This window comes from Centruroides sculpturatus, unplaced genomic scaffold, assembly GCF_000671375.1.
Source record: "Centruroides sculpturatus isolate CEXI.00-Female unplaced genomic scaffold, Cexi_2.0 scaffold1390, whole genome shotgun sequence".
NCBI classification, from domain to species: Eukaryota; Metazoa; Arthropoda; class Arachnida; order Scorpiones; family Buthidae; genus Centruroides; species Centruroides sculpturatus.
The window spans coordinates 196,863-214,685 of record NW_019385726.1 but is presented as its reverse complement, the minus strand read 5'-3'; the positions used below and the strand labels follow the sequence as shown (position 1 = coordinate 214,685).

The 17,823-nt window shown below is 31.0% G+C and overlaps 1 protein-coding gene across 1 annotated transcript in view; it reads right to left on the bottom strand.

The window, feature by feature from the left end:
* Positions 1-3,766: 3,766 nt before the first annotated feature.
* Positions 3,767-17,823, bottom strand: part of LOC111641573 (cubilin-like) — a 28,445-nt gene continuing 14,388 nt past the window's right edge. Inside the window, exons 5-13 of the mRNA XM_023387750.1 lie at positions 16,975-17,078; positions 16,645-16,774; positions 16,123-16,291; positions 14,280-14,411; positions 13,897-13,992; positions 13,288-13,418; positions 13,012-13,198; positions 6,720-6,835; positions 3,767-4,099 (exon numbers count right to left, since the gene is read on the bottom strand). Coding sequence (XP_023243518.1) covers positions 3,770-4,099; positions 6,720-6,835; positions 13,012-13,198; positions 13,288-13,418; positions 13,897-13,992; positions 14,280-14,411; positions 16,123-16,291; positions 16,645-16,774; positions 16,975-17,078 — 1,395 coding nt within the window. The 3' untranslated portion in view covers positions 3,767-3,769. The remainder of the gene's footprint in view (positions 4,100-6,719; positions 6,836-13,011; positions 13,199-13,287; positions 13,419-13,896; positions 13,993-14,279; positions 14,412-16,122; positions 16,292-16,644; positions 16,775-16,974; positions 17,079-17,823) is intronic.

Below are 17,823 nucleotides of genomic sequence, written 5' to 3'. Positions count from 1 at the left end.
CTGTTTGTGCTGTTCCATTTTTCAAAATAAGTTCATAATTGTTGTTCTATGCTTTCACTGGTTCGAATCTCACTGGTTTTTAAACCTGATGAAGATAGATATAACTATCATATTCGAAATAAGAAAGTCTTGGAAAACCAGATATTTCACAAAAAGTAGAAAAACAAGAAATTCTTTTCATGCCTCAGAAGTGATTAATACACTCCTCAAAAGTGAAATTGCAACACTTCAAAGGAATGTGCATAGCCATATGCACATTGCAAGACCAGTAGAGGTGACAGAAATATGCAAATGATTAAAAGAACAAACAAAAATATATAGTAGAGCCCTGAAAACTCAGCACTCGATAACATGGCAGTCCGAATAACTCGGCCACACCCTGGCAGGGCAAAAAATCCCCTAGTTAATTTTCATTATAGACAGCTTTAGGCCTCAAAGTATTTTTCTGAGGTCTGTCTTATCAGGTAAATTACTGTACACTATGTATTCATTAATTTTCATTTTTATGTAGTAAAGGCTCTATGCCTTCATAAAGTACATACTTTCCTTTGTTTAAGGGTATTTGGGCAGTTTATTCTCTGTTGTACTCTCAAGCAAAGAATACATACAAGTACTGTACAATACAGTATTTTCTGAAGAAACACTCATACTTATTCTTTTTTAACCCCATTCCCGATAACCCGGCATTTTCACAAACTCGGCCACCCTTCAGTCCACGTTACGCCAAGTTTTTGGGACTCTACTGTACAACAGATGCTTGTTTATTCAGTAATAAATATGACCCCATGGGCCACTATACGGTGAGACATACTATCAATTAGGCAATCAATAGTTGCCTGAGGTATCCCTTTCCAAGCTGCATCTACTGAGATATGCATGTTATCTACAGTATATGGTAGTGGTCCCTGGTGCACCTCATGTTGGACAAGGTCCCCACAGGTGTTTGATGGGAGAAAGATCTGGTGAGGCTGCTAAACAAGGAAGGATGTGAATTCCATTCATGTGGTGAGAGTTTGCTGTCCAATATGCAATCAGGCATTGTCTTGTTGGAACACTGTGTTGAATGCAGCCTGAACCAATGGCCAAACAACAGGCTCCACAATTCATGTGATGTTCTGGTCTGCTGTCAGAATAACAGAAATGTGCACCAGGGCTGTTTGCTGATCAAACATGATGCCTTCCCAAACCATGATGCTTGATGTGACACTCGACGAAAAGGACTGGCATGTAACATTCCCCAGGATACCACCACATCCATCATTCCTCCACACACAGAAGTTGGATTCATCCAAAATACCTGATGTCATTCAGTGGTTCAGTTGCAATGATGACAACACCATGCCAGGTGTGGAACCTTGTGTCAAGTTGTTAACGGCACTTCTATTGCTGGTTGCCGTGTGTGTAGCCTGACTTTGTGCAATCTGTTGCAAATGGTTTGGGTGGACACACATGCACCCATTGATGGCAACATGCAGTTTCGGATGTCACATGCCTTGGCAAAAAGGTTCCAATGGGCCATTCTGCAAATCTGCTCATCTGTGCACTCTGTCTTGTACTGATGCAATCTACATCCTCTTCAGTGTGTTTGCGGATGTTCCTGCATCTATTGTGTCACACATTGCTGGATAATACTCATGTCGTGCTCAACGCGTGTGACAACTGTGTGCATCGACAAACCAAGGCTGCACATCTCCAGGATAAATCACATTTCCCAGGTATTAACTGGTGGTATTCAGCTTTCTGTCTTCTCTGAGACATTTTCTATGCTTCTTCAAAAAATCAGATGTTGTAAACTGTCATTGATAGCATTTATGGCCCAAGCCAGTTGCTGGTTTTTGCAGTATGCATCCGGATTTGTAAATTTCCAGTGCTTCCAGATTTCACAGGTGTTCCACCTGCAAAATCTGGAAGCACTGGAAATTTGATCAGTTTGGCCTTTCTCACCGGGTGGAACACCTGCGAAATCTAAAAGCACAAAGCTGGGTAACGCACCAATTGCATTAACGCTAATGATGCGGTCAATGTGTCACACACTTGGAAGTACTGCTATGAAGTAGCGGGTGACGCCACTCCAGCATGTAGAGATCACATCCCCATTTGGTGTATTTATTTTTATATATATTTATATAATTGTATGTATTACATATGTCATTCCGTCGCCATGGCAATGCACATGCATAACTGTATTCTTTTAAAATCTGTTTGTGCTGTTCCATTTTTCAAAATAAGTTCATAATTGTTGTTCTATGCTTTCACTGGTTCGAATCTCACTGGTTTTTAAACCTGATGAAGACCAAACGTATGGTCGAAAATGTTTGTTTGCTATTAAATTGTTTACTACTAAATTGTTTACTACTGGACGTTTAAGGTTTAGGAGTGTTAATTTATATGCTTTCCAGTATTCACGTAAGATTTTAAATTTAAATTCCTGTTTTTATTTTTTGGAAAAAAACTACATAAAGCTAGCAATTTCAAATTACTAGCTTTACTCTATAACATAATTGTTTTTGTATCTAAAATGGTCTTAAAAAACTATATAAATGTAGTTTTCATCCAAAATTGTACTTTAAAAAATATACTAATAATTTTTTAGATTAAGATCATAATAGAAGTAAATTTTTTCATATATAAAATGTTTCAATTTCAAAACAAAAAAATACTGTATAATGTCAGATTGACTGTTCATGTTAATACATTGAATTTTAAATCAAAAATTATAAAACTATCATGAAAAATCATTCAAAATTTAAAAAAATCTCTATAGAGTCTTCAGAAAAATATTATTTATAATACAGTTTAGATTTTTAAAAAAACTATAATTGATTTTTGACATTGTCAATGAATTTTAGAAAAATAAAAATATATTTTCATAATGATGATAACCTAAAATGATAAATTTGTTGATATATTATGTAAATATTTCTAAATCTCAAAGTTGTAGTCATTTACTTTACTGAGATGAATTGAATAAGATTGAATATATTAAATTCATGAAAATTAAAAATGATACTGTATATTTTTATATTATTAGTTTATCAACTTTTACACAATGATTCAAACCTCTTGGATGACAACTGGAAAAGTGTGGTATACATTATCCCAGGCAAAAATAAGGTTTTCAATATTAACACTGTTTACATTAGTTATATGGCAAGATATCTCAACAAGAGGCTATCCAAGCATGAGGATAATAATAAAAGAAAAGGAGATAATATAGTATTATCATTATTCATTCAACTTTCTGGAGCTAGAGCACATTAGCAAGTTGCTACAATTATCAGATATATCTCCCAGCTTTTCCACACCAATAGAATAAAGTGTGAAATCTTCATGCACTTCTATTCTATTGCATCTTCATGGAATCTTCATGCTGTTGCATCATTTATTTTCTACGTGTCTAAACATCAGGGACACAAACCCTTTCCTATTGCCTAAAAGTTTCTGTTAAATTTATTGCATTAACCACTTTCATCATAGCTTATCTTCTCTGAATTGTTTACATGAGTCTACTCAACTAATTGTGCTATACCATTACTATCCCATTTTAGTTCCATTTTAACCAGTTAATGGGAATACTGAAGATGGCCCATTAACTGGGTAAAAACAATGTCACAATCAAACATTTTACACACTACTAAAGATGTTATGCTCATTTATAAGATAAATATTAAATTTCTTAATATCCTCAATATTATATGAAATAATATTGATATAATGAATATAAAAAATGTGTTGAACTTTTCACATTTATACTGTAGTTTCTAAATCTTCAGAAATTAAATTCTAATATAATAATCTTTCTTTTTTCGTATAATAATATTTTTATATAAATTTTTTTACATATTGCACAGATATTACCTGGATCAGTAGTTGTCCAAGTTAAATTAAAACCATCAGCTGCTGTATCACCATCTGAATGAAATAGCATGTAGAGAAAATTATGCGTACTTATTATATTTCCATTTTTTGGTGCAACATTACCACAGAATCTGCCTATAGCATTGTCAATTGCAGAAGGACCATCATTTATTTGTAAGAAATCATAAGAACAATCTGGTGAGTATTCAATATTAAATCTGTTAAATGTCACATTAAAAACCTAAAAGAAAAAATATTAAATTAATAACTTCTAAAATATGTTTATTCCTTTAAATTTAAATACAAATTTTAAAGAAAAAGTTAAGTATATTTAAAAATAGTAATCAATACTTTTATTCTATACAGTTAATAAAACTGTATAAAGTATATTTTAGGATAGTTAATAAACAATTTAGAAAGTCAAGGTAAGAAGTAAAAAAGTAATATTATTGCTAAAGATCAAAAAAAATAAAATAATGACTAGTATTGGTGATATTAGGATAAAACAAGAAAGAAATTGAATCTACTAATTATATTTAATTTGTGTGTTGGTAAGCTAACTTTCTTTTTTTTTTTTCTTTTTGAATCACTTCTACAAACCTGGGGTATTATCTTAATATGTCTGAATTGACTCAAAAGACAGAATGTAAACTCCATCAAGACTGAGGGAGTGAATCATACCCAATACAAATTAATAATTTGAATACTTCATGATAAAAATGTTAAGTACTTTTCTCACAAAGTATTCAGCAAATAGAGGTGAGGTGATCACATCATGCAAAATAGTAAGTTAAACTGAAAAGAAGAAGAATCAAAAACCACCTTTGGAACAAATCTCATATGAACCTATTAGAAGGACTGAGCATAGCATTATATCTCCAAGGATTTTGTTCCAAGCTCAAATCAGACATCTGAAAATTAGTAAAATGTCATCATTTGTTAGAACATTCATGAATCTGAGGTTTAGTTGTAGAAGCCAAATCTGTGGTTGATGTTCTTCAAACTCTTGACAACATCAGGAATCCATCATACACAAGACTACCGTATGTGAGTTATACACTTTGTGAATGTTACAGTTAACCTTGGCAGTTAAAGATTTTTCCTCCTTTTGTAACATTATTGAAAGAATAGTCTTAAGTAATAAATGCACTAAATACCAGATAATATTCAAAAACACTTACACAATTAAAAGTCCAGCTCATGAAACAACAGTGGAAAAAATAAACATTTTCAATTGCTTTTAGCAATCATCCTCAAGTTAAAGAACTTATTTGAAAACATATAACAGAATAGAATGTATGATAGAATGTAGTAATTTAAAATATAAAATAAATGTCCAATTGCCTGTCAAATGTCACATGTTTGTATTGGATGTAAATAGGTAGATGTAAAAATTAAATATCCAATAATGCCCTCCAGCCCAGGAATACTGTACAAACATAAGTTCAAATTTTTTCGAGCACTTCAGTACCTTTTCTGGAAATACTTCTGAACATCCTCCTGGTGTCCATATCATTCACTGTTTGTGTAGTTTTTCCAAGGAAGAAAATATGAAAGGAACCAGTGTTCCTTTCTTTCATATTTTCATTCATATTTTCCACTCAAGGAAAATATCCAGCACTCTGATGTCACTCAGTCATTTGTAGTTGAAGCTGCATATGGACACCAAGTAGTGGTTTCTATAGGAACTAAAGCATGATAATGTAATTCTAGTGCAATGTTTATTATTTGCAAGTTTTAAGCTTGTGTACAAGTGTTATTTTGAGATGTTTATATATCCTTAGTCATTTTCTATCTCTAGGCACAGAAGAATTTTGTGAAAGAAGTGAAAAGGATGAAAGCTGTGACATGAATGAGAAACATGATATTCACATTTCAGACCATCACACTGACAGAGAAATATAAGAAAATGGTGATAGTAGAGAGAATGAGAATGTAGAAGTGACTCTGGTGCAAATTTAAGGACAAATAAGCTTCAGACCAGTCCAAAGCCTATGTGTCCTTACATTGTCTAGCGATACAGACTATAAATGAACTTTGTCTAACTCCTAGAGAAATTAATCAATACAGTATTATATAGTAAGAAAGCTTTCATGAGAAAAATTTTAAAAATTGTTGTAAACAATTGATCAAATAAAATGTTTCTCTTATGTATAACAGGAATTTTCAATTTACTATTTCAAAAATTAATTTATCACAATTAAAACTACATCATAATATACAGATATCATTTCAAAATATTTTTATTTCTGAAAATTAATAAACATACTGTATATAAAATTCAGTAGAGGTTTAATATACTTTAGGGGATCAAAATATGAAAAAAATGTGTATAGATATTTCAAATTACACAATTTATACAATGTAATAGTTTAAAACATCATCAGAAAATTTTATGTGTAATCATGTAGAATTTTAAAATATTATCATATTAAAATTCTTCAAAATTTTGATTTTTTATTTTCTGTTTACTCTGTTAAACAGGAAACAAGTTAGCAACAGAAACAAAATATCTGAAATGTTTTAGTTAAGAATTAAACTAAATTCTAAAATTAAACTATTTCTTTTTTTTTTTATAAATTCAAATACTTTTATTCGCCCTCTTGCGTAGAAATTAGAAATTTCTACACAAGAGTATTTATAATATACGTACCTCTCTGCCTTTTACCCATGTGCTCCTTCCAACCAAGTAATAAAGTAATTACTTTATTATTTGGTTTGCAATTACTTTATTATTTTGTTGGAAGGAGCACACCAGTAAAAGGCAGAGAGGTACATGTACTTTTATTGGATTTATGGTAATTTGCAAATAGAATGTATTACAAATAAAATTGAAAATAATGAAAAGAAAGCAAAGTTACTTTTCCTGGTATTGTAGATAATATCCAAATACAATCTTTTTCATGTGGATATTCAGCTAGAGGACCAGTTGGATACTGAATACTTCCAATTTCTTGATGAAAATTTCCACTACAAACTAAAACAATTTATTATATAATTTTATATAGTATAAAACTCAACTTCTTAACATTCAAAACTTTACTACACAATTATTTCAACATAAAACAATTATATTCTTATTTACTCTTGTTAAATATTAATACATATTTTAATATAAATAACAACTTCACTTTTATGGGTATGCTCTTCAGCTCTGATAAGGTACCAACCGTCTCATTCAGAGCTTGAATTATACCTACACCATTGCCTTCAGCATCTTAAACATTCCTGCCAGATCCTATACGTGTACTGCTTTTATGCTTGGCAAGAGGTTCCTTTTTCATCCGAATCGTGGATATTACAGCCTTTCTATTACTTGTTAGACTTCATTGCTTCCAAATACTTCTCAGATTCCATGATTACTAAGTAAAGGTTACATTTGATTGAACGGAAAGTTTTTGCATTAATTTTTATCAACCGCATCTCCTCTGTTTTTACCGGGTGCTCGCTCTCTGGTGTTTAAAAACAAAACTATTTTATCTGTGTTGTTTGAATTGTTCTTGTGTATTGTCAGGAGTAAAGATGAATAGTAATAGGAAAAGCAGAGCTTTTGAATTGAATTCCAAATTTGTTTTATTTTATCCTGAAAAAGTTTATTATTAAAAAAGAAATTTAAAATTCACTTATGACGTTGAAATTTTATGAAGTAGACTAACTATACTCATATATCCTCCAATTTGACAAGTTTGATTGATAAAGAATCTAGAAGAATTTTCTACAATAATTATTGTATAATTCTTCAGAATTAATAGCAAGTTTGAGACCGAAGTTTTAAACGCGGAAACGTGTACGTCGGACGTTCAGCGCCGCTTTCCTGTAAGCCTAGAAGTTTGACAATGGTGTTTGGATAGTCAGTGGAATCATGCTCGACATTCCAAACACCATTGTCAAACTTCTAGGCTTACGGGAAAGCGGCGCTGGACGTCCGATGTACACGTTTTCGCGTTTAAAACTTCGGCCTCAACCTCGCTAATGTGAAAAGAATACAAGTTACTTGAGTACTAATCTAAATGTATTTGAGACAAACTTGTTAATAAATTGAACTCCAGTAAAGAAGTAGTTTGGTTTGTTATGTATAATTTTTCCTTTTTCTTTAAATGAATAATACTGACACACAGATTCTCCAGAGAAGTCACCCATGGCACAGGTATACAGTACGTGAATCTATTTACATGATGATAAAAGCATACACTATATATACATATATATTTTAGATCAATAAGATCTCTTAAAAATAGTCTCGGGTTGGACGATAAACAATATGATTACGCTATGCAAGAGCAATAACTAGTAAGATTCTAGCTCTGAATGAGGCGGTTGGGACCTTATTAGAGCTGTATATTATATCCATAGGAGTAAAATAGTCAAAAGGAACAGATTGTCTATTTATGTTTGTTTAGTTATGGCAACGCAACACTTGGGCGATCTGCCTAGGGAATGCCTTCCGGCAGGTGTTTTTGACCTACCGGAAGGCATCCCTAGGCAAAGAAACTGGCCCCTATTTAGGCATCCCCTAGGCAAGAGAAACCGGCCTCTATTTAGGCGTTATAGACATGGAGAAAACCCGGAAAACTCCACGTGGCCAGCCCGTCCGGAACCCATGACCGAACTCCCAATGTTCAGGGTACGAAGACGGATTGGTCACTGGTGAGCCATGTCTACTTGTGATCTTTCGCGAGATATCTCAATAACTCTACCCCGACATGCAAGAAACACTACTGTTATCACTTTCCAATGAAACGTCAACAAAAGAAAGTTACAAGAAATTGAGATTCGTCTCGCCCTCCCAATATCGACAATTTCCATTAAAGAGTTGGCAAAGTGACTTGCCGATCGACTGAAATAGTCGGCTGCTATAAATTCCTGCTTTTGGAATTAAAGAAAAAATTACAATACGACAAAATTACGTTATGTTTTGTCTTTAGTTACAGTTCACTCTCTCTGATCCGAACCAATTTTATTCATTTTTTCCACTAAATTCTGCGTCCGAAAATAAGAAGAAATCATAGTTTATCTTTTAAAAACATGAAAAACTTGTGAAATTAATATATACTATAGATCTTAACATACACATGTATAGGCTAATAAATACAAATGTATAAAAGTAACCAAAATGTACCAAAATACATGTATAAACGAATTTTTAAAGCTATAAACTAAGTTTTTTTTTTAACTTTCTTTGTTTTACATATAATCTTGTTAATTAATCCGTACAATCCTGCATAATAATTGCTTTGCATTTGGGAAATACACATGACTATATAATCCATCTGTACAATTGCAATTTTTCTCTTCAAAAGGTAATCAGTCAACCGATATTTGTAATCAATCCAATAGATTTTTATACACAAATACAGAGAATTCTGTAGGGACTGTAATCAAGATCATGAATTTTTAATAAAAAATTGTTCGTAGTTTAAATAATAGAATAAATACTATTTTTCATGTATTCAAATATTGAAATTCTTGACATAGATTAATTAACACAACATTAATATAGATTTATATAAGATAGAAGAGAAGGTGGTATTATGGAATCCAAATTACATTTTAGTGAATTGTAAACAAGGTATCATAACTACACCCACATTTTTTTGTGCAAAAAGTACTTGTAACTATTAAACTAAATGTTCCTAATTGGATTTTTCGTTAGTGTAACTATAAGTATGGTTTTTGAAGGCTTTTGTATAAAAAGTCAGAAAGTAGGCTTAGAGAAAATCGGGTGGTAATATGGAACCTTACTGTATATTTTCAAAAAATGTTTTAATGTAGTCAAAAACAAATAGGAAAGTACAAAGAATGTTAAATAATTACAAAATCATTTACTCCAATGTATTTTAACGTAAAAATAAAAAGTCATAAGATGGCAATTACTTTAATAAGAAAAATAGTCTAATTTTTTTATTCTCAGCAACTACGACATTTGGTAAAATATAGACTAATAGTCTACAAAATTTAATTTTTGAAAAACAAGAAAATTTAATATTTTAAAATTAGTCTATATGTAAATGCACCATCTTACCCCACCTATGAGGTTTATTTTTATAGACTATAGACTACAAGAATAACAAATTAAAATGGTTAAACTATCGCTTTCTTCAATATTGGCACAAGAACAGTGTGCCCATTTATCACAACTGCTACATTTATTGTTATTTTTCAAATAAATAAACATAAAAGTTTGAACTTACTTGTAGACTATTTACTTTACCAGACGATACTGTCACTTCGCGCATGCTCAGTTTCGCTATTTTGTAAGCAGACGATATTTTTTTTTATGAAAAAAATGTTTATTTCGATTGTTATCTTACATTTTATTTCTTGTTAAGATAGTATTTAAATTAAAAAAATGTTTTCATAAATAAAATAAAACGTAAAAATATTATTTTATGGTTTGAATTTGTTGGTAATACCGAACACCAGGGGAGTTGGGTTCCGTATTAAAAGCACCAATGGGGTCCGTATTTCACGCGTCTCCATCTTGGGTTAACTTAATTCCTGTCTGCACCAAACTTTAAAAACGTGAAAATCACACAGATTAATATATACCCCTAAGTCTCTGGAACGGAATACATGCACCAGTGAACCTACAACTACACGATTTATATTTTAAAAATAATTAAATTCACTTAGCATTCAAAACTTGCGAATTTTGAAAAAAACAAATTTGCTGATTAAATTCGGACAACTGTTTAACTGAAGTAAAACGGGTTTTCCCCTTGCTATGGATGTCTGCCTAGTTCAGTTCAGCCACATTCCGCTACAGTTCGCCTTTATTATCAGTTCGAAATGGGGTGGTTCCATAATACCCGTAGTGTTCCTTAATACCACCTTCTCCTCTAACTGTATGTTAGCAAGCATTTCGTAAAGTTTAGAATGCAGTTTTATATGAAAAAATGAGAGAATGAATCTTTTACATGAATCGAGTTTAACAGCTTTCATAATAACTAATGAATACTATTCATAGTAAATAAGGAATTTACTCTTTAAACCGCCTTGGGACAAGAACATGTCAACTCAAGTTTATTTATTAAATCTCTATACACATAGGACAAGTATGTTTTCCAGATTCATGACTCAGTTTCTCATAGACTAGTCTATCAACCTTTGTATAATTAATCACCTGTAACCTGTCTAAATACAGGGAAATTCAGAACTTCAAAATAATTTTCACAGAAACTTGAAAAAATGAATTAACATGTTCTTGTTCCAAGGTCTTCGATTAATCCTTTGAGGAAGAATTGTAAATAATGAAAAAATTTGAACTTTTTTTTTAAGAGTAAGTTAAATGTAGTCTGTGTACTTCAATTTTCTACGTACAGTAAATATACATTAAAAAATAATAATAAGGCATGGGACAAATGTGTCTCAATCTGTGTCAATGGTACAAAAGCATATAGGTTGAAGATATATACCAGCAGTTGGATTAATGACTTAGAAAGTCTTTTATTTAAAAAAAACCCACATAATTGTTTTTATGTATAGCTTGAAGTAGTCTTTGTTACTTATTGGACACACATGAACTTGGCAAGTCATGCAGATGGCATTTGTGCTGTTGTCAATGTTTCTTTGGGCACATTGTTTGCAGAATTTTTTCCATGCATGTTGTGTTTGGTAAGTGATTACTCTATTCCTGTCGATCTTCTCCCTTCCATTTTTGAAGCATAAGTGTAGAGAGCATGCTTCTTTTTTGAAAAGGTTCTTTGAAAATTATAAGTCCTCATGCAAGAGAGCTCCTGAAGTCAATGGACTTCAGTTTTGAATTCAAGTTGAGTATTTACCAAACAACGAAGACATTGTTCACAGAAATATCAAGAACATCATTGAAAAGTCAAAATAAAATCAAATTTAAAATAATACTTTATTTTAGATTTTCTGTCCGTTTTAAAAGTCTCTTTTTCTTGTCTACTAGTAGCCCGGGACGCCCCCTAGTGGACGTTCTTTACAAATTTCCATGAGGCACGGTTCCTTTGACTTTTTTGTTCCTATCAATATGTTCTACAGCTCTGTTAAAGTCCGAATGGTAAGATTTACCCTCCGAATGAAGAGGTGGCGAACCCCCAAACCGTAGACCCCTGTACTAACAATAAACTCAAAGGAACCGTACCCCTACTCGCGACCCTTCGAGAGATATAAGCCCCTGAAAAAATAAATTCCTATTACAAATATACTGAATTATTTATATTGTTATATTGACCAAATAATAATTTATTGGTTAAATGAATAATAAAAATTTATATTGTTAATTTAAATAAGAATTAAAATTGTTAATTTGAAAGTTTGAAATATGACACACGATAGGGGCGCCTCTAGTGTCCGTTTTCAAACGGTTACGGGACAGACGGACACGTTGGATGGGTTATATATATAGATGAGGTCCATTTCACTCATAAATTTATTGTAGATCTGCACAATGTTAGAGTAGTTGTTTTTTGTTTCTTTTCTTTCTCCCTTCGATATCCTTCTCGTCCAAATCATATTCTTCTTCATCGCTGTAATCAACAATTCATCAACTTCGCTAATGAAAGTTTGAATTATCTACTGCACTATTTACTTGCCATGGTTTTATTTTTGAATGTTTTATGTAAAAAAAAAATATTATCTGCTATATTGATTATTCATGGAAAGCTTGAACTAAAATCAATTACAAACTAACCTTACCAGGAAAAGTTGAAAATACAAAGTAAAAGGCAGAAACAAACAGTACGACTCCTTTACAAGGTATCGCACTAAAGCCAGTAATGCTTGTATATGAAAAAAATTGAAGTTAAAAAAAATTGTAAAGAGCACTTTAGTAAAAATATACAGCAAACACTACAATGTTAAAACTTATCGTTATTATTATTATATTTTAAACATTGACAAATCTTACAGATAGAAACTTCAATCATTGTTATAGTTATATCAGAGTTAACAGATATATCTAACGACTCTGGTAATGTATAACAATTCTTCACGCAGAAAGGGACAGCCGTATACCATCTGTTTCAAAGGATTAACATACAATGAAGTGAACGTTTCATAACATTTAAATTTTGGGACTTGGTTTTACAATTTTATTTTACTTACCAGCTTCTATATCCATACAGAAATCATAAAAATAAATAAACTCATAATCTAATATGAAATAAAATGCTAAAATGAGATACATACTCTGTGAAGCTTCTTCACATAACGATCCTTGCCACTCGCTTGAGCATTGACAGGTAAACGAAGTTTGCTGATTTATACAAGTGCCTCCATTCCTACATGGATTACTGTCACATGGATTTGTAGGAGTCTCACATAAAGTTCCTGTATAGCCAGGAGAGCATATACATATATAATTATTTCCGCTAACCTGAAAAAAAGAGTTAAATTTATAGATATAACGTTTTTAAAGAATAACTGGTAGAAAAATATATTAATAATTTTAAATTAAATGTTTACTTGACAACTTCCGTGTAAACATGGATTAGCTTCACAAGCTGTACCAGTAGCAGTTATGCAACCATTTGGTCCAACTCCGCTTCCTGTCAAACCACTTGGACAACGACATTCTCTGTATAATGGCGATATAGCTATAAAAAAGATAACACGTTTTTAATTAATATATAAATAACATATATGTATTTAATTATAAACGTATACTTCATTTTTGTAGTGCAAATAAAAAAAGTGTCATTAAAAAACATTATTTCTATACAAATGAATGTTATGATTGATATATATATACAGTACATGCAACTTTTGAGTGAAAATTGAATATGTGGAATACAGAGATTAGTTTAAATCTCTGTTGGTAGAGGCCCCAGACAATTGCCCTTTTTGCCCATACGCTCCACTGTATTGAAATTATTTGACAGGTTAATAAATGCTCTTATTTTGCAATAAAAGTAATAGTGAAAGAAACATTAAGAAATACTAATATACAGTACAGTATAATAATAATATCAATGAAATGAACTATAAATGCTTATTAACTCAAGAAAATCAATAATCAACTATTTTCTTGTTTGAAAAATATAGGTTCTTATTAAAAAATGAAAATTATTTTACCTGTATTTTCAATACAAGTTGCAAGAGGATGACATCCTCCATTATTCATCCTGCATGCTCCTGAAAATGTACAATATTCTCCATTTCCAGTATAACCTTTATAAAAGAAAGTTTATTGTTAAATATGTAGAAAATTTTTCGATTTTATCTTAATAAATAAATTTTTATTAAGTTTTCATTTTATTTAATCTCTTTCTTTTGTAAAACTTGTGACTTTTACGAATTAACATGACAATATAGCGTATCAATTTTAATTTCAGAATTTTATTACAATAAAATCTTTTATATGAAATTGAAAATAAATTCATAATTTTATTCCATTCATAATTATCATAAAAAATGGAATGTCTAACTATAAAGAAAGCAATAAAAAATGAACTAACCTGCAGGGCATGGACCACAAGATCTAGATCCGATATTATTCATACATTGTACCATAGGTGATACAGAACATCCTCCATTATTTACTAGACACTCATTAATATCAGTACAGGAATATCCATTTCCTGAGTAGCCTGTATATTAAAAATAAGTCTATAATAATAATAATATATTTGATGATAGGTTAATGAATATATAGGTTAATATTTGATTAAAACAACTAAATATACAGTGCACTCATACATTCCTCCTTACTGGGCAAAACCTATGTGATACAGCTGAATGGTGACGTCATAATTGTTATATTATTAAGCAAAATAAAGAAAATTGTATGTGGCGTCATCTGTTATGAAATTTTGTTTTAAATACCTTCACACATACACACACATTATGATTAAATTTAGTTATATTCGTTGGATATTTACCCCTAAAACATCATTAAAATACATTGTCACTTATCTTAGAAGTGAATGAAATTTAAGTTGCAAAATTTGAAGACGATAGAAAACAAGTTAAATAAAAAAAATTATTCGTCTTGATAGGGCATTCTAATAATGATAAAACTTGTAAAATAATTAACGCTCTAAATAGATAAATAAACTACAAGTGTAGATATCTGAATAATAGAGAGGTTGGGGCCGAAGTTTTCATCTTTAAAACGTGAACGTCGAACGTCGAGCGCCATTATCTTGTAAGCGGCGCTAGACGTTCGATGATCACGTTTTACAGATGAAAACTTCGACCGCAACCTCTCTAATATTCTGATCATTAAATAAAGGCAAGATAAAGTTGAACAAGTATCGAGATCAGAATTTAATAGTTCGTGAATTAAATTATTTCAAAGAGTAAATCATTTTATTTCAATAAGAGAATAAAGCAAACTGAAATATGAGCAACATGGAATAGAGAATTAATAAATAAATGGGACTAATCTAATCACATGAAAATCAATTAAGAATATTCATAAACGAGTTAAATGTTAATCAATTCCTAAAGTATCTTTACTACATCATAGTATTGTTTTCCGGGATTGTCCCGGATTTTTTCCGACTGCCAGCTAACAACAGAAAGAATTTATTCTAAAAACTGTTCCTACAATAAAGTATCTTTTTTTCGTGTTGTAAATGTATTTCTGTCACTGGCAGAGTAAAAATACACATATTGATGTCCTGAAATTGAAACGTCCCGGTATCTTTCGAGAAGAATTCATTTTGCTACGGATTTTATCCCAAAGTATCTGGTAACTCTGTCATGCATTAGTGTATATCTTATGGTAGCCTGTATAAAAATATAATTTAAATCATGGTGTAAGAATATAGGTGATACCACTCTCCATTTAAGAACGTTGGCGAAGTGATTGAGCTTACTCGAGTATCCACCAGATGTAAAAGTTCAATTTTTACCATCGATTACCACTAGCAACAATTGCTAATTGAACTCTAATTTTGTGTTAATTTCAATAAAATTAGTGAAATTTACATTAGTTCTCGATCTGCACACAGTATCGCACGTTTCCATTTTTAAAACAATTCCAAATCTTTTGGTGCCTTAAATACATTTACTATTTGTTTCTTTCGATAATAATTACCTTTTCAATTATGCACACATCATTTAAGAGATATGATTTTGTAAGAATTTCTTAAAAACACTGTCGAACGAAGCGATAATAAGGGATAAATAACGATATTAAATGGAATTCCGATACCCGGCACCTGATGGAGAACGTCTGAAGTACGACCACATTCCTGACATGTTTTCAACAGTCAAACAATAGGAGTAGTATCACTTGTATTCTTACACAAAGATTTAAATATATAATTATAAAATATTTTAAAAATATAATACCTGGTGGGCAAGGTCCACAATGAAAGCTTCCTAGAGAGTTAATACACTGTACTGGAGGATTTGTTGAACACGAAACATGACTTTCGTGGCATTCGTCTATATCTGTATTGCATGCTGGATTGACTCCATCACTTTTCCAACCTTCATCGCATAAACATTTATATTTGGGCTAGAAAGGTATTTAGTAAATTGTCATTTAAGAATTTTTCATGAAAGATCCATATCAAAATATCAAACTCTGCCTTCATTGACGAATCCATCATGGACAAGGAAAAATGGTTCTCTTAATTAATGGTCAAAGAGCGAAAGGTATTTAAAAGTATAATTTCTCATTTTTATTCATTATCGTCGTAGTATAATCATTGTAATATTTGAAATTTAGTAATCAAATATAAAATTTTTAAAACTATAGGTAATATGATTAAAGAAAATAAAGCAAATAAGCATTGTTCTCTTGAACAAATGAAGATTAAAAACTTACAACACGATATGTTTAATATATTCAAATGATATATAACTTACTTGTCCAGCAAATACTCGATCTAAATCAATGCATGTTCCATGCCCACAAAGTGCTTCGTGTGATGCAGTTTTACAGTCATCGTGTTGTTCTGAACAATGAATTCCATGCCAATTTGCGGGGCATTCACATCTAAAAATGTTGAATTAAATTTATGACACAATAAACTAATTATATAATAGAAATAGTACAATTTCTATTATATAATTACAATAGAAATAGTACAATAATCAGAAAAAGGACAATTTTTAAGTTTTTCTTTTTGATAGATCCCCTAAAGCTCATGGGCCACGGCTTTATCCCCGTCTTCTAGAGCATGATTATTATGGTACCTGTAACTTCCTGGACTGTTATAACACGTTGCACCATTTTGGCATCCAAAAGGTGTTCCAGAATATCGTCCGCATTCATTTACGTCATTTTCACACGTAGGACCCTAATTGTAATTTAAAAAATAATTCGGAAATGTACTTACAAAACATTAAATTAAAAATCTATTGACAATACAAATTAAATTAAAAACATTTATTATTTATAACTTATAATTCATGTAACTGTATAATAAATAATAATTGAATTAGATACATTTAACTTCAATCATAACATGCAATAAATTCTAAATATTTATTGTAAGTTTTCGCGAAATTGAAGACAATTTTGGATTTGTGACGATGTTACAATATCTTATTACGTAACTTAGTAAAGGATTAGTTAAGGATATTAATATTTAATACACCAATACTTAATAATTTATAAATATAAAGCAATATAGTTTAAGCTTAATATATATAAGAAAACGTTTATTATTTTTTATATGTATAATAATAAAAAAATGTATGAAATCGTATGACACATACGTAAGCAAAGAAAATGCAATTAATAAAACTTCTCTCTGTTATAAAATATTAATTCAATCTAAATATATAAAATTGCTTGTCCTGACTGACTCATTCACTGATTCATCATCGCCCAGAGCAAACCGCTTAACCTAAAGAGGTGAAATTTGGTACACAGTTAGGGTACGTCATGGAAACGCACACTAAGAAAGGATTTTTCGAAATTCCAACGCGGGGGGGAGAGGGAGAGGATTAAGTCTTAACCGGAAAAACGGCTTCTACTCTACTATTTTAGATGCGATTTTTTGTTTTTATCTGCGTTTTAGTAGGGAATGCCATGGCAAT